Source organism: Pholcus phalangioides, unplaced genomic scaffold (assembly GCF_987345545.1).
Source record: "Pholcus phalangioides strain wild (caught in Gottingen) unplaced genomic scaffold, Ppha-v1.0 ptg000008l_1, whole genome shotgun sequence".
Lineage (NCBI taxonomy): Eukaryota > Metazoa > Arthropoda > Arachnida > Araneae > Pholcidae > Pholcus > Pholcus phalangioides.
The window spans coordinates 25,845,555-25,864,251 of record NW_028301601.1 but is presented as its reverse complement, the minus strand read 5'-3'; the positions used below and the strand labels follow the sequence as shown (position 1 = coordinate 25,864,251).

The 18,697-nt window shown below is 38.2% G+C and overlaps 1 protein-coding gene across 1 annotated transcript; it reads left to right on the top strand.

The window, feature by feature from the left end:
* Positions 1–6,908: 6,908 nt before the first annotated feature.
* LOC149084093 (uncharacterized) lies at positions 6,909–14,304 on the top strand. The gene is made up of 2 exons (XM_089234446.1): positions 6,909–7,477; positions 14,101–14,304. The coding sequence occupies exon 1, from the start codon at positions 7,061–7,063 to the stop codon at positions 7,472–7,474; it is 414 nt and encodes a 137-aa protein (XP_089090572.1). The 5' UTR covers positions 6,909–7,060; the 3' UTR covers positions 7,475–7,477; positions 14,101–14,304.
* Positions 14,305–18,697: the final 4,393 nt, after the last annotated feature.

The following is an 18,697-nucleotide window of genomic DNA, read 5'->3' as shown; positions in this document are numbered from 1 at the left end:
TCAATTTTTCATTAGTTTTTTTTTTCTTTTCCTTATAAATTTAATTTTTATTTCAATTTCTTAATCTTTTCAACTTTTTTTTTCTCAATTTCCTTTTTAATTAATTTTTTTTTAGTGTGATTAGTTTATATTCGGCCTGCGAACGATATAGCTCGCACGTGGTTAACCCATGTTAACGCAATGTGTTACGCATGTACTAGAATGGCTTTTTGCTCCAGAATAATTAATTGGATCTTTAATCATTCGGCATTTTCAATCGCTGAATATCGCAAATCGTTCACTAGGTATTGGATTGTCCACTACCTAGTTAGTTACATGAATGACCATCGATCAAGCCTCAGCAAGAAAACCAAACTAACGCATCGGTGCGTATTTTCAAAGAAAATATCCACTACAACAACACAGAATCATTCACGATTTCTATTGCTTCTTCATATATAATTAATTAATTATTACTGACAACAATAATCAAAACAGTACACGATGTTTTTAATTAGACTTACAGAAATTTCTCTGGAACCTTCTAGAACTTTTGCGAAACCATTTTCCTCGTACGAAACGTGACAATCGTGAGAAAACAGATTCGTATTTATCTTTCACAATTCAGTTGCGCACGTCTCATTCATTATTAATATTGCTTATACGTAATTTAGATATCATACGGAAGGATTAAACAAGTAAAATAACGATGATGACAATAAACAATGTGAAAAAACTACGGCGTGAGAAAGGAAATGGCGGACAGCCGATGTACAAAAGCTATCTGCGCAATTGAAATCAACCGTTTTTTATATATATTTTTTGTCTATTTTAGGAGGCCCTGGTGTTTTATTGCTGTATATTATTGTTATGCAGTGTATTATATTTAATTCCGGTGTGAAACAAGCTTCGTTAACGTTGCCACATACAGTGTTGGAGGAAAACAATGGGGGTGTTTTTTCGTTACTCCATTGGACTTCCTTTTCAAGATACTACAAAGAGATTACATTTTTTTTCGAAATATAATGTCGACGAGCATTGGACAATAACGAGGTTTTCGTATTCCTCTTTGATACATAAATGGTCAAGGGACAATTCATCAAATACAGAAAGATGGCCGTAAGGTTATAAGAGCCGAGTGTGACAGCAATGCTCAACACTGATTTTGTTCCCAAAGATATTTCAGTGATTTTAGGGCGCTGAATCCGAATCTGGCATTGGCTTTGTCAGATTGGCTCTGATTTTTGAGATAAAGTGAAATTAAATTTTAACAGTAGTACACATTGACAGTGATACAATGTATGCATTCAGATGGGCTCTACTCATTGGGAAAAAGTGAAAATCAAATTCCAGTGGTAATTTGGAGCAGCATACAAATAATACTGAAACTATGCGTTAAAAATAAAATACAGCAAATCATTAGCAAAGGATATTTCCGTTATTTTAGGAGGATTTTGGGGCACTGATTCGGGCAATAGTTTCGTCATATCGAGTCTACTTTTTGAGAAAAAGTGAAAATCAAATTTCAATGGATAAAAATCATAAGCAGCATGCGAATCACATTGAAATTGTGCGAATGAATAAATATAGTAAATCATTGCCAAAAGTGTTTGATTGATTTTAGGGTCTATTATTATAATGACAGAACTTGAATGTAAATGTGAAGTATGTATTTATGAGCTTATGAAATAAAAATTCCAATTTATTTGGATTTGAGTTATTTCCTCCAAAATATGAAATCGTTTTGTGAAAAAAAAAACCTTACATGATAGAAAAGAATTAACTGCATTTTTGGAATTAGCACTGAAAATAATATAAAAATCAGTTATACATGAAAACTGAAAAGCTTTCAAAAAAATATTTTTTTTTGTAGACCTGTGAAATTTATTACTGTCAGTTGTATTTCAGTTGTGTAATGAAATTTCGATGAATAATTGTCACCGATTTTATGACTGTTCGATGACCTTACGACCGTGACAAAAGAAATTAGTCACTGAAGTGTGATTCATCACGATTACCGTTAGCTTTTTCCCTTAAGTAAGAGGTAACGTTGTCATATGTGTGCAATGTGATTGTTTTTGACGTAAATACGTCCTGAAAATGGGATACCTGACGTAATTGGCTGCAAACTGTAAAATTTTAAGTTTTAACTTTATTAACGAAACAGAGAAAAAAATTTTAGAATAAATTAAACAAGGAATTTCAGAATAAATGAAAGAAATGAATTTAGAAGTAATTAAAGAATAAATTTCAGGATTAATTAAAGCGGAAATTTCAGAAATAATAACGAAGGAATTTCAAAATTGACGAAAGAAGGAATTTCAAAATAAGTGAAAGAAGAAATTTCAGAATTAATAAAAATTAAGAATTTGTGAAATAAATAATTTCAGAATAAAAGAAATAAATAAATTCGGAATAAACAATAAGTTTACGTACTAAAAAAAAAGCATGACCCCAGATTAATTTCAGTAATAATGAAAAAAATCAAGTTTCAGAACTTGAAAATAATAATTTTGGAACTAATGGAAGAAAAATGATAATTTCAGGAACAATTAAAAATTAATCATTTCAGAACTGATGAAAAAATTAATTATTTCAGAGCTAATGAAAAAATGATCATTTCAGAACTCAATTAATATAGAACTAATTAAAAAAAAATTTTAAATCTTGAACAACTTTTCTGATTTTTTGGAAAACACGCTATCAAACTAATTAGTTAAATTTTAGTGACTACTCTGTATGAAACTGACTTCAGAAAAAAAAATCGGATATTTTATGATCCCAATTGTCGTTTAGTATTTTCTAAAGCTATTAAAGCTAATAATAATAATAATGAAAAAGCTTTATGAAATCTCTGTATCGCTCATTGCCTGTGCGATCTGTGCCATTGCATAGGGCGTCGAAACTAGGAAATAATCTGCAAAAAGAATTTTTTTTTTTTTATTTCTAATTACTGCGCAAAATATGTGATAAATTCATGAGCGAAATATTTTCAGAATTGATGAAAAATTTCATTAATTTAGGGATCGGGGCCCGGGCCCAGTTGCACCCCTTGTTAAGGAGCCATGGACTGGTGCGTGAGTTCCACTAATTTCGAAAACTAAACATTTTGTTGCTCAGAAATATTTTAATAAAAATTTTTCAAATTGTAAAACTAAATTGTGTCAACTTTACGACACATTGATCGTGTTGCTGATGTTGGGTCGTGGCTGAAAAAAATTAAGAGACCCTGTCTTATCGGTATGCTGAGACAGACGATTTTAGCCTGTGTATTGCGTAGGGAAATATTTTTGTGATTTTGATGCCGGCACCCAATTAAACCGCGTCACGCCATTTGGGAATCCCCACAATAAACTAGTAAGAAGGGCGCCGAATTTTAAACATGCACAGGGTGCCAATTTGACTAAAGACGGGATTACACTATAAAAGTTTCATATAAAAGTTAATTTATGAAACTTGAAAAATACAACCAATAAGGTGATGAAATGCATTTGCTAGAATGTTACCGATGCTCTTATTGGTAGCATTTTTAAACTTTTGTAAAATAACTTTTAACAAACTTTCATAGTGTGATCCCTGCCTAAGACCGGCCCTGCATTCAGTTAAAATCAATAAACCGCCAACCACCAGATCACTTGAGTGGACTGTGACTTATGTACGTAGTAGTGTTAAACTCGTTAAAACGCTCGAGAAAAATAATCCATTGATTTACCCAAATTATATTTCTACGACTAAAAGCTCAAGGGAAACAACTATATAATGAAAGGATTTCGTGATAATATTCTTTTTAAACGTCAAATTCTGTATAAGATAATCGTACAACAAGGAAAACAAAATACAGTAGAATCCCGTTATAACGAACGCCAAGAGACCGGAGGAATCACTTCGTTGTATCAAAATTTCGTTATAAAGAAATTCCGGGTTACCTAGCATTGTTCCTATGTAAACTTGTTTGAAGGATTAGAAAAGTGTTCGTTAAAACGAGATTTTCGCTATAACTTTGTTCGTTAAAACGGGATTCGACTGTATTTAATCCCTAGTAATTTTGTATTTAATAACACGAGTAAGCAAATCGAGTTTGGATTCTAATGCGAAAATTATGTAACATGACCTTAGGTTAATTAACGGCAAATGACTTATGTATCCATGACATCCTATTCCGGAATAAATTATAAATTTCCATTTGGTGTCTGTAAGAAATACAGGGTGCCTCATAAATTCCGTAACTAATTTCAAAATTCATAAAAAATTGAAAGAATTGTTATACAAGATTCATTGAAGCACTGATTATTGTGGAGATTCAATTCATCACTGCCCCCACAGGGACTTGAACTCCGGTCTCTCGTTTACCGGACGAGTGCTCTACCATCTAAGCTATGGAAACAGATAGAATATCCCAACCTTGAAGCGTATATATATGTTGAAAGGCCCCGTTACATGGACGGCGTCAACAATCAACTTATAGTTCGTGATGAACATCACGATGTACATGAGACGTACCGATCACATATCCATATGTACGGAGCCTTTCAACATATATATATATACGCTCCAAGGTTGCAATACAGTCGAATCCCGCTTTAACGAATACCTTTAAAGTGAAATTCTCGTTTTAACGAGCACTTTTCTAATCCTCCAAATAAGTTAACATAGGAAAAATGCAGAGACCTGGAATTCCTTTATAACGAAAAATTTCGTTATAACGAAGTGATTTCTCCGGTCTCTTGGAGTTCTTTATAAAGGGATTCGACTGTATTCTGTTTCCATAGATAGTAGAGCACTCTTCCCGTAAGCGAGAGACCGGGGTTCGAGTCCCAGTGAGGGCATAGATGAATTTTCTCCCTTATAATCTTCCCACACATACATCTCCACAAAAACCAGTCTTTCAATGAATCTTGTATTAGCAAGTGGAGAGGACATATGCAAGAATTGGTATGTTTGAATGCGGTTTTGCGAAAAAAGTTATTCTTCTCACGGAGGAGGGTTTTTTTTCCCTTAATACAGAAAAATAGTTCACGTTTTTGTCAATAGAGAGCGCTGAACAAAAAGCAAGTCTCTGGAAATATGCAAATCAGAGTCCTATAAAATGCAGGGTATACGATTAACACAGTTCTCATTTCAGAGTTTTCTTATTACTGGTGATTGCATCAGGTTTTCGTTGGGAATGTTGATATCGATAGATATAAAGCACTAAGTATTGGCGAAGTTCTTTTATGTCAGCTATACGAATCGCCGGCGAAAGCTTTACGAACGTTTTGGACACGGAAGAGATTGAAAAAAGGTCCTATATAATGCAGGTTGTGCGATTAAAAGCCTATTTCAGAGTTTTCTGTTAGTGTAGTTAAACTTTTTATATATATGTTGGCGTTGGTGAATAAGGCATTATTGCATTATTGGCGAAGTTATTTTATTCCGCCCGGCGGAAGTTTCACGAACGTTTAAGACCAGTATTTCCCAAAGTGGGCAATATCGTCCCCTGGTGGGCGATGGAACGGTCCAAGGGGGCGATAGAAGCTACGAGTATAACATAGGATTCTGTGGGTTCGCTTGAGTCAAAGTGGGGGGGGGGGGATGAGAGAAAAAAAAATCAGAAGAAGGGGGGGGGTGAAAGAACAAAATGTTTGGAAAACTACGTTTTCGACGAAGAACAAATTGAAGAAAGGTTCCGATTCAAAATTCTGTGATTTGCTTTCATGCAGCGTCCTCTATTGACGCAAATCTGTACTTTTTTTTTTCTGTGTAATGATTGACAAAACCAATACCAGATTCGGAATTAGCGCCCCAAAATCACCCTAGAATCACTGAATTATTTTTTGGCAATGATCTACAACAATTGTTTATGATGCATGTTTACAATGTGATTTGTACGCTGGCCTATGCATTGCCATTGAGAAATTTAATTTTCACGTTATCTTACAAACTAGAGCCAATCTGGCGAAACCAATGCTAAATTCGGAATCAGCTCTCAAAAATCATCCTGAAATTGCTGAATCATCTTTGGCGAAGATTAATCATATTTGCTTATAACGCAGTTTAAGTGTGGTCTGCATGCTGCCTATGCATTACAATTGAAATTTATTTTCACTGTATCTCAAAAAAACTGGACCTGATAGATTTTTTTAAATTATTTTTACAGTTATTACCATCCTCGGGAGTGCCGGGACGGGGTGCTTGCTGGTGGTTCACCAGTGGTCACCCCGGCCCGGCAGCCGCCGGTCCTCCCCAGCATGACCCTACACACACGGGTAAAGGGCTTACATCCCGGAAGGGACAGAGCCCGGGTCGTGTCTTGTCTGACAGTAACTACCATCCGAAAAACTAAAAAAAAACACTAATTATTTTTAAGAAGGCTTCTTCACCGCAGACCTGTGTTATTGACGTTATAGCCAAGGTGTCGTTACAACCGGGGTCGTTATAACCGAGTTAGACTTATACCAATTCCTTCAGTATTTAGTCATTTTTAAACAATGTTCCCGAATTTATGGGACACCCTGTTTTCGAAAACAAACGAGTTTAGCTTCTAATACGAAAAGATTGCGTAACACGACCTTAGAGGTTAATTACCAAAACGACTTATCCGTAATATCCTACTCTAGATGCAATAACAAATTTCCATTCAGCGTCTGAGAAAAAATACGTGGAGATTTGTTCAAATCATTAAACATTCGCACGGTATTCGGCAATAACGAGCAACAGATCACGGCCATCGATGCCCTTGAAAATAAAAAGAGCTCGATGTTTTCGCGCTCGGACGGTTCTTGGAAAAAAATATGGCAATATGTGAATAGCCTCCCGGGCATATCCAATTTCCTTTTTCCGTTTTCCTCGATGTTCTTACGGACAATCAATTATTGCAATTATCAAGATCGCAGACAGGAAAAGATGAAAGAAGAGCACTGCGATTGCAAAGAAACAAAACGAGTTTTAGCACATTAATTGCGAATGGTCATGACGAAATCAGCGTTCACAGGGGAGAAAAGAATAATCCTTTAAATAGCCGCAACTGTATCGTCACCGGTATCATAGTCATCGGGCATTTTCACCTGCGATCATTACTTAGATTTTGCTGCCCATCATCGACATGAAGACCATCGTTGTATTCCTCTTGGTGGTATGCTCCGCATTGCCGAGCTTCGCCGACGAGGAAGAGGATATCAAAGTCCCGGACCTGGAAAAGGCTAAGGAAGAAATCGAGGAGAGGTTCGAGGATACCGCCGGGAAAGTCGGAGATTTCTTCAAGGGAGCCGCCGATACCGCAGCGGACACCGTCAAGCAAGGCGGGGACTTCGGGATGGGAATCCTGAAGAGTTTCAGCAGTGGAATTGCCGATAGATTCAATGACGCCAAGGATAGGGTCTCCGAAGCCGGTGATAAAATCAAGAGTACCATGGAGAACACGGCGTCTAATGTCAAGGATCAGGTTGAATCTGGAGCTGATAAAGTCTCGGGACATGCCAAGAGCGCCATGGACCAGCTGAGGTCTCTCGTGGACTAGACGGTGAGTTTCTCTGTTCGTTTTATCACAACCTGTAACATTTTCAGTTAGTGAACCGATGTCACTATGCACGTTTCATGTTGTTTCTATACTCGTGTGGACAATTCTCATAATTAACGATACCGAAATTATGTTTGCCATAATTTCGGTTATGACTTCATAAGTTTCAAACAATGGTTTAATCGCAATTAGATTGATGAAATATGATATAATGATCAGTTATTGATACTACCATTCTACAAGGTATTCCAAATTATTTGCCCATACGACTATCTCCGCAACCATTTACTTTAGAGAGAAGTATACTTCCTTTTTCGAAAAATTTTCAAATGGCATGCGATATTTTTAAAACAATTAACTTCGGTTTTGTTCAATCATGACCCCCCCCCCCACAAGGGTGGGTCTGACAGGGCTCCAGCCCTGAGAGGCCCGGGACGATTCTCATCATTTTTTGCTTTTTCACGATATAAATTCGTCATAAAGGGGTCCCGTGAAAGTCTGTTCTGAGGGTCCGCAAAAGACATCCTGGGGGCCCTGCTTTAGGATGTGTAGGCCATGGGTATAACGTTGGGTAGGTTCGTATGATCACCCCCGTATTTTACTGGGCAGACCGATTTTTCCTGTATTACCCTGCTCTTGCGAAGGCTGATTCGCGCTTGGCAGTGGTTATTAGCAGGGCCGTCTTAAGCACATCATGAGCCCCCGGGCTTAATGATTTTTCTGAGGCTCTGCCTGGAAAATTTTCGAAAATTTCAACCGTTTCTCGTTTTTGTGAGGCCCCCCTCTTCTGTTGAGGTGCCCGGGTGGGCCCCATGCTTTAATACGGCACTGGTTATTGGAACCAGCAGCGTTTCTTGCACAATTTGATTCTATCTGCCGAAGATCATTCTATCATTCACAACACGTTGCGATTTTTTCCTTTCTTTTTCATTTCGCTGCTCAAAAGGTTGGAATGTTCGATTCAACCTTCGAATCATTTTCAATCACTTTCAAATGCATAACGTTATTGAAAATTATTTCATCTACAGGGATGAAAAGTATTTATCTTTCGCACAACTGCATAATAAAATAAAATATTTGTAAAATATAATTTTATTATGCTAATACAAATACATCAATACTGCGATAATTCGCCAAAACATTGTAGCTTAATACCTTTAATATCTCGTTGAATATTTCATTTGAAAATATATGGAATATTTTTTTGCAAATGCTTTTTCAAAACCGGTTTTACATTTCACTATTCGGAAGTTTTCGCACACGGGGACTGTATAAAAAGTTTTTTATTTTTTATGTACAGCCCATGAAAAAATTGTGACATTTTAAGAAAACGATGTCCATAATCTTTTTTGCGAAAGTTCTTCGAACGAACATTTAGAAACACCCTTTATGTGTGTGTGACTGTGATATTCACTTGATCAAAATTTGAACGCTGTAGTGAAATCTGATCCCATATCAGTAGAGGTAGGAAGGAGCGTAGGAGGCCTGTGCCCCCCCCCCCCAGGACTACAACTAAACCACACATGTGCACCTCGTCCACATTTTTCTGCGGAATTTCGAATTGGTACATGTTGAAATGTCCGCGGATGTGTTGTGGACATAATGTGAATTTGTTTCCGTGTAATGCTTGTTATAGCGCTGAACTGCCATTAGTTCTTCTAACTATGACTAATGTGTAATGATTGAATCATTGTAGGAGGCTTGTTGTTCTCAGCGGCGAGACATTTTAAAAAGAAGATCAGCTCGCATTCGCGCCTCGAAAAGTTGGAAACAACCGAAAACCAACTTCAGCCGACCACCACTGTAACGACTGTGGGGGTTCGAACCCGGGTCCTCGCGATATGAGTGCGTCACTATGACCGCTCGACCACCACCCTTGGAATGACAAATTAAAATATCGAAAGGAAATTCCTTCATAATCAATCTTAATCGATTTCTGTTAATTTAAAATGCTTCCCGAAGGTTATTAGCTCAACGTTTTTTCTGGAAGAGACTCCTTATGCAACCTCAACCTTGTGTGCCTCTGATGAGGTCAGGCCCTCCGTACACCCCTGCCTGCAAGTAACGCGATAATTACACTGGTGAAATAAATTAAGAGAATTTGCATATTTTATCGAATTTCATGAAAAGAACTGAACTGAATGTAAAACCACTGCTTCTAGACAAAAATGCAAATCTTGTACGTCAAATACGTAAGCGTACACGTGTGTGTAGGCGGAGCCAGTAGAGAAACAGGCTTTATAAGCTAAGACGCATTCCGTTCGCTAGCACACCTCGGCGAATTTCTTGGTGTTATTTTGCAGCAATCGGTTAATTTCAAATTGTAACAGTAAAAATGAGTAACCACCAACGTTTAGATGATGGAATGAGGTGGCGAATTGTGGGGAGGCTAGAAGCAGGCCAATCTCAAGTCCAGATTTGTAGACAGTTCAATTTAACGCCCAGCGTCGTGTGTAACTTATGGAAACAGTTCCAGGATACCGGATCCATCGGGAAAAAGCCTGGGCAAGGTCGTCCAAGAGCCACGACGGCCAGAGAAGATCGCCATTTGTCGATTATAGCGAGGCGTAACAGGAGTGCTACAGCTTCTCGGCTCTCTCGTGACTTGTATGCAGCCACAGGAACCCGTGTATTAAGGGGGTGACTGTTTCCAAAAGACTTCATGAGAGAGGGTTGTTTGCAAGAAGACCTGCTGTTCGCGTCCCGCTCACTTCTACGGACAGGAGAATCCGTTTATCATGGTGCAGAGAGCATAGAGATTGGAGTATGGATCAATGGGCGACCGTTCTCTTCACTGATGAGTCCCGGTTCAGCCTAAGCACCGATTCTCTCCGTACGTTCATATGGAGAGAATCAGGGACCCGCTACCTACCCTCCAATGTCCGCGAAATCGACCATTATGGCGGAGGAGGTTTAAAGGTCGGGGCAGGCATCATGTTGGATGGCCGCACACCTCTCCATGTCTTTGAAAGAGGCACTGTGACTGGTGTGAGGTATAGGGATGAGGTCTTAGAGCCCTATGTTCGCCTTTTCAGGGGTGCAGTTGGCCCTTAGTTCATTTTAATGGACGATAACGCGAGGCCACATAGAGCTCTTCTGCTCGACGATTTTCTAGAGTGAGGATATTCGCCGGATGGATTGGCCAGCCAGATCTCCAGACCTTAACCCTATAGAGCATGTCTGGGAAGCTCTTGGGAGGGCAATTGCAACCCCCCCCCCCTCCGGGAACCATCCGAGGAATTAAACCAGCGTTGCTGAACGAGTGGGACTAATTGCCACAGGAAATGATAAACTGCCTTATTTAAAGTATGAAATCGCGCTTCGAGACCTGTATATCTGTAAGAGGAGACCATACCCCCTATTAACCCATCTATTAACCCATTTTTTTGTTTATTCTTCAACCGCTGTTTCATACCTTCCGACTCCAACGAGTGTTACGTACGATCATGCGTGTGTATTAAAATTATTGAATGGTTATTTGTTTTGTATTGTATCAATGTATGTACATATCAAATTTCATTAAAATAGATAGATAACCGACGAAGTCTGCAAATTCTCTTAATTTCTTACACCAGTGTAGATATTGTGATCATTTATGGGATATTTTCTCAACAACATCTCGCCAAGTGATGTTATAGGTTCCAGCGTCTACTAGGCTGATCCTTGTGATTTGCATGCATCATGCCTTCGTTGGGTAAAAAAATTATATTGGAGTAAACTCTGATTGCTTTTAAGTAACATGTGATTATCCAAACATTAATATCCTCATCTCGCAGCACTACCTATGAAAAAATTCATTTAAGGCTGCCCTTTACTGGAAGCGGGGGTTTGGTGCGAAAATAATAGTGGGGGGGGGGGTCCATAGGAACGTCATGGTAATTCCGGGACCTCTTCGCAGCATCGATATTATATATATTATGGAGAAGGGAATTATATCTTCTAAAAATTCGAAAAATAGGACCAAATGAAAGAAATAATTCCATCAGCCATGTAAATTCAGAATTTATGAAAAAATAATATTTCCAACATTAATTGAAGAAATAATTCTGCCACCTACGTAAATCCAGAATTAATGAAAGAAATTATTCCAGCACCTATACAAATTCAGAATTAATGAAAGAACGTTGCCAAATGTCTGTGAGAAATCGCCAAATATTTCTTATAAATAACTCTTGGCGAGAAACACAGTGCTACGTCTGCTGGAACGCATTTCACGGAAAAAAAAAAACCTTGGTGCAAATATGTGAGATGAATATTTAGTCATATTAGTTATAACAAAATTTATAAAATTCTGCAAACCACCTGCCTTCGTGATTGTAGTAAATATTAGGAATTGATGGCTTCGTCGAAAAAACGGGACATTTTCGTAAGAAAAGGGTCGTAAAGGGAAAAATAAGGAAATGTTTTGTACATGGGTCATGTCAATGTCGGAACGTAAAACATGCAATAAATCTTCTTTTTTTTTTTTTTCAACGTCAGACATAGGCATAACAACATTTAACATTGAAGGACTGGACACACCCCGCTTCAAAGAATAGTACAATAGACGAACATTCACTGTTCGTATGTGAATATTCAGCTGTAATCATAGGAATTTCTAGGGTAAACAACATTGAAACGGAAACAAAGGTGACGAAAAAATTGTCTTTATATCCGAGGTAGTTGCTTTTTAACGACGTTATATATGCAAGGTTCATTAACATTATTTTTTATGTGGGGGGGGGGGGAAGGATCAGTCCGGATTCTAGTTATTGGCGTTATAATTGAGGATTCGACTGTATTGTACATTGAGCATTCGATTCCATGTTATTACTGATGATGACATGCTTCTTAGAAATCATAAGACTGTTCGGCAAGTCAAATTTCAAAAATCAAATCATTACCATACGAGTGACTCAGCTAGACCATATTTTCTTAAGAAAAATAATACCGGATTATTGCTATTCCGAATAGGGGAAAATACGTTTCATCACACGAATTACCACCAAAAGTAGGCAAACTTGACAACTATTGCTAAAATCACTAGAACATCACCGATGGCGGGAAATGAATCACTAATGCGAACCGTAGTTGATTAATTGAAATGATTCATATGAATTCTACGAAAAAAAAGTGACTAAATCACACCAAATATGTGAGGTAAATATTTTTTATGAAAGTTGTAATTATATATTATAATGAATAAACTGAAAATAGATAAGTTTTATCTTTTATTTCAAATAAAGAATGAAAATTCAAAATGGCTTCGCTGAAAATTATATCGGGAAAAAACGGGACATTTTTACGCAAAATAAGGGTGGCCAAAGCTACGTAAAAATACGATGATATCCCGGAAAATACGGGACGTATAGACTACTTAAGTGGTTTGAAAAAGTGTCGCGGGCCACATAATTTTAATGATCTGCAACAGTGCCGCAGATCATTTGAGTAACTTATAAATGTGCCACGGATTACTTAAGTGAACTGCAAATGTGCCGCGGGGCCCACTTAGGGGATCTAGAACAGTGTTTCTCAACCGCCGGGCCCTGACATCATTCATACCGGACCGCGAGTGAGAGATCAGCCGTTTCATTTTTTCTCATTCATTTTCCGTTGGTCTTGTGTTTGACCGGGCCTTTCACTCACAAAAATGAATGAAACCGGGCCGCGGGCGTGCCAAGGTTGAGAACCACTGCTCTAGAACTATGTCGCAAGTCACTTGGGCACTCAAGGCCGAGTACACACTGCACCGATACGATGAGCGATGCAACCACAACATAGACACGAAAACCATCGACACACCAAACCTTGGTTGAAAACCTGAAATCGAGGTTTTTTTTAAACTAATCCGTGTAGATGTTGTGGTTGCATCGATTGTCTTATCGCTCCATGTGAACTCGGCCTAAGTTCTCCGGAACTGTGTCGCGAGTCAATGAAAGCGAGGGGCACATTCGCAAATGTGCCGCAGGTCGCTTGAGCGATCTGGAAATGTACTAAGGACTCTGGGGGGAACTATGTTACAAATCATTTAAGTGCTCTGGAACAGCGTCGCGGGCATAGATATAATATAACACTGAATTATTCATGTGTCTATGGTCTTGGGTCACTTAGGTGATGTGTGTAAATGTGCAGCGGGTCGCTTGAGTGATCAAGAAACGTGCCGCGAGCCACTTAAGTGATGTGGAACTACATCGCGGGTCACTTAAGTCATCTGTAAATGCACTGCTTAGTTCATTACAAAATTAGGTTGTAGATCATGGGGGCCATATCATATGACTCTGAGAGCCACATTTGGCTCGTGGGCCATTGGTTGAAAATGTATTTCCTAGAGTGACTAGAATAAAAAAGTTGTTGACATGATGGCAAGAACGACACGCTGAAGGAAGTTATTATAATATTAGAAAAACACATCGCGGATTGTAATCAATGACGTGAGCATTGCTGCTCTTGCGACATTTCCTGCCACTTGAATGTCGCTGCAATTGTAACCAGTGACTGAATCGCATCTTAAACTTGAGATAAACCTTTAATGACATCCAACTCATATCAAAGTCTTGTCTTGTACATTCGTGGATTGTTATTCAATTATTGTATATACATATATAGAATGTATATTTGATTTTATTGTCTTTTTTTGTCTTCTACAGTGAAACTGCGCATCATCCACCGATTATCAGACTTTGTGCATCTGAGGAAGAAATAATACAATTGTCTGCGTTCGTCTGTGTCTTCGAATATAATCATGTGAAGAAAGTCACTTTCTGCTATTTTATTGTAAGTAGTAGTTGTTGTTGTTGAAAAGGTTTTGGAAAAAAAACAAAGTCATTAAATGTGTTTTTCCTCTTTTAGAATTTCGCTTGTTTTCTGAGGCTAATGTTCATTTTCGATATTCAAAATAAGGTTCCAAAAGATAAGCGTAGAGTCTAAAAAGCCATGGCCACACTCGTGCCAAGGCTGGCACAATAGTCATTCGCCAATATTTGCCGTTCCCAGATGCAATGAAGCAGCAGTGGCATAGACGAGTCATACACTGACCCATCTTGGCCCAGTATCAATTGGCCAAGAACAACAAAACCGGGTTTTTCCAGAGCCCTCTTCGGGCTGTGACTGTTGGCAGCATTCTTCTACCTAAGTGTGGCCAGGCGGATTAGAAGCTGGAAGGTACTCAACCGGCCTTTCAATACCTTCCAGTCGCCAACATTTCACGATCATTGACAATGGTGGAGCGGCCACACTGCTTGTCAGTGACGAAGCTTGAAACGTATTGGGCCAGCCGTAACACGAGTGTGGCCACGGCTATAGAAAAGCTGCAACAATTATTTTAGGCTCTCTAGTAGGCGGCAAACTTACACGGTTAAAGAGTTCAGGCACATCCTGTGCGGCCTGGGTTCGCAACCCGGTTCGGGCATGGATATGTGCTAACTCTTAACAAATTCCCTGGACGGATCATGCTAATCCCTTGGGAAAACGTGGAGTTCACGTTATTTATTGTTTAAAAGATTCTTATACACACAAATACTACAAGAAATTTTAGCCTCTTGGGCAGGGAATCGCGTGCGACCGGTGCAGTTGCTCCGGCTTTGCTCAGCACTGCCAAGGCGGAGACCGCTGACGCCATGCTCCCTCCAGTAATATAAGCTCGATGGGTTCGAACCCTGACTCACTTGATCAATTACTTACTCACCTGTGGTCACCCACTTACTCACTATGTCACTTGATTGATGCACTGCTTGTTGGTGAATTTTCCTAGCAGTCACTTTTCATGTCAGTGAATCACATGGTGTAACAATGTGACGGTATTACAGTTTCTGGCGCCTCGACAGACTTCGGAAATAATAGAGCTGACATGAAGGGAACCGGCGAGTTCCAAGAAGCAATTTTTCTGAGAAACTGCTAATACCATCAGGCCTATATAAGGTGGGGTGCTGCTAAAAACGAGGTCTTTTATTCCCTGTAGTAGAAGAGGTTCGAGTTTGAGGTGAGAATGAGAAAAGATCGGGTGCTGTGTGTGTAGTGAACGATCAGGGCTGAGATGGATCCGAAATGGATAACTGGAGGCGAGTGCCATGTATGAATTTAGTCGAAACCATCTCTTTCTCTCAATTCAAGAATTTATAATCATTTATCACTTATAGAGATGCGTAATCATTTAGTATTCGGCATGTCAAAATGATTTATTCTCAATAGTAATACAAAATGTTGGATGTGGAGATCTCTTCTTTGGATAGCACTTATTTTTATTTGATAATTTAATAAATTAATTTGTTATTGTTAACCCCTTGGTGTGAATTACATTAATTTTTGTTGGTCACATTGACAGATGCTAATACACAATGCAAAAAGATTCCATATAATCGTAAATTTAATTGTTTTTCCTTTTTATGCGCATTCACTAATCGACTCCGTCACAAATGGGGATGAATTTTCCTCTCAGTGAATTTCATGGTAATGGATTTTTGTCAGTGAATTTTTGGTGATGAATTTTCCATGTACAGAAATAGGAGAGGGGTGTTGCCCTCCTCCCTCTATCCATCTATGCCAACCTATGGCAGCATTGGGGGTGACTTAGACTAGACTGGTGGTGTAACTTGGGCTGTTCTGAGGACCCTACTCAGAGATGTAGGGTCATGCTTCTACCCCAGATCAACAAAAGAAATTTAAACCATGCTTATTGCATAACAATATAAGCACCAAAACTGAGTAATATGAAATTATACAAAGACTTTTTTTTTTCTAAAAAAAGCTGCTACTTTTTACTTCTTTCATTGTTACAATTTTTCTTTTTTACAATTAGAACAAACTCGAGGAAAAGAAAAAGCCAACAGGTGGAAACAATAATTACGACAATCGTCCATAGTCGCCATTGTACAATCTTCTGAACAAAAAAGAAAAATTCAACTTTGAACAAACATACAAAATTAAAAAGACAGAAGACATACATACGTACAACGACACACTCACACACATACACCATATAATATTTATACTGTATATATATATATAATCACAAACACTTAACTCTCATTGGATCTAAGGAACAAAAAAGAAAAAATACAAAGTACACCCTGTATGCAAACAGGAATTAGAAGAGTGATAAAGTATTTCACAGGCATCTCATACAAAATGACAACTTTTGTGTTTTCTCTCTTTTGTTATGAATTAATGCGGGGTCGACTGATAATTTGAAGTCTTGGAACTTAAATTATTTGTATTCACTGCATACAAGGGTGTAGAACCAAGTCCTAAGATGGCTAAACAACTTTTCAAACAAGAGACTACTTTGGTTATACATAGCAGAGGTCTATCCATGGTGAATGCTAGATTGAATGAAACTTACTGCTCCCTCTGGCTATAAAATCCTGAACTAAAAGAATTAATCATAGCATTTTGATACAGAACTTATTAATAGTAACATTTGTCCAAAATTTACTCCGTGGCAGATTAAATCAGCTCTTTCAGTTTAAAGTAGATTTCAAACTGTTTTTCTTCAATGCCTTTCACCACACGAGTTAGCTATGCTAACTGTGCCGCGTGGGACTTTTTAAAGGATATCCATGAGCTTGTGCAGTATTTTCAGTGCCATCTGTCTTCCATAATTCGAGGTATCTCTAATCAGGATTCTGGTGGAAATTACTGTGGTTTTAAGCCTCTAACGCCTCTTTTTCTATCAAGCAAGTCTTATCCACAAAGATTGATGTGCACATCAATATATTCACGTAACATAAAATGTGCACGGACATGAAAATAAATTTTGACTTTTTTGAATCACATCAGTGCATTTGTCTACACACAAACATGATAACCTTAAAGAGTGACGATAAGCAAAATGCTCTGGTGAAGTCAGCTAGTGTGGCAATGAAAACTTTCCTTCCCATACATATTCCTTCGCGTGGATTCAGCCACATGCGAGTTCGGAAGCTTTCAGTTTCTGGCAGTCACAACATGCCAAGGATGGATTCAAAAAAGGGGGATAGCTCCTTCCGAGAGCCAAATAATATTTGAAAAAACTTGTCTGTCCTGTAGAACATGGGACGATTGAACGTACAGAATAAAGTGCTTATAGTTACACATCGAGCTGGATCCTCAACTGCAACATGCATGCTTATTCTCACATTTGTGATAAGAAGAGTTTGCAGACTTTAAAAGAATATTGTTAAGCAGTGGGAATTTCATCAGCTTAGGCTACCCGTTTGAACCATCACAAGATCGAATTATTTGAGAAGAGTTTATAAATGTAGCCTAAGTAGAACAGCTGCATTTATTTTCACTCGATCAAGCATATGAACCTCAAATCTGCATTCAAGAAAGTTATATCGCCATCTGCAGACTCAACTGTACACCTTGTATCAATGAAAACGAAATTCCTAAACAGTCTGTATCGACCAAATATTGGGTCTCAAAGCTGCTTTCAATCAGATGCTTATTTATCCACAATCACGATCAAGGAGATCTGATTATGTATCATTGATTCAAAACACATCAACATTACATGTGATACCAGCCCAAATACTTATCTCATTGGAATCTATCAGGTTTGGAAATCGCAAGTTCAGACAATGCAAAGGAATGTGAATCAGAGGGAAAAAGAAAGAAATTGCAGTAAAATTGTGCAAATACCAGATAATTGAGATCATACTTGCCGAATGTAAAGGTTCCAGAATATTGAACGGTATGTAATTAATTGTATCACAAGAAAAATGAAAAAGTTCTAAAATATAGTCTAAAAACCATCCATGAGTTATATACTGTTAATTCCCATTTGAGACACTATTTGCTTTAGACAGAACTGGTTGTTAGTGCATCTGCAATGCTCATACATTTGATATCCCATGAAGGTGGTACACGTTTTTGGCCTATAAGCTGCTGCCACTACTTAAAAAGGGTAATGACTGATCTATTTGATAATCGTATGAAATAAAGGGTAGAGATGGGGGTGATATGGGAACTAGTTTGTCATTTCTGGATAACATGCTGAGGCAATGATAAGTCTCTGGCAAGGTATGCATTATATTAATCAATGTCTCATTAGATATTTGATGTGTGAAACGAACGGTGGGTATAAACAGAATCAATATCAAGAAATGAGATCTCCCAGGAAACTCATAATCAGCAGATCACAATAAACCTCGATGGCTATGCTTTGTTAATCCTACGTAATCTCACGTAATAAAATTTACACACATATATACACATGTGTTACGGCCAATGTCTGAAGACTGGACAGTTCTTAAACTGATCACCAAA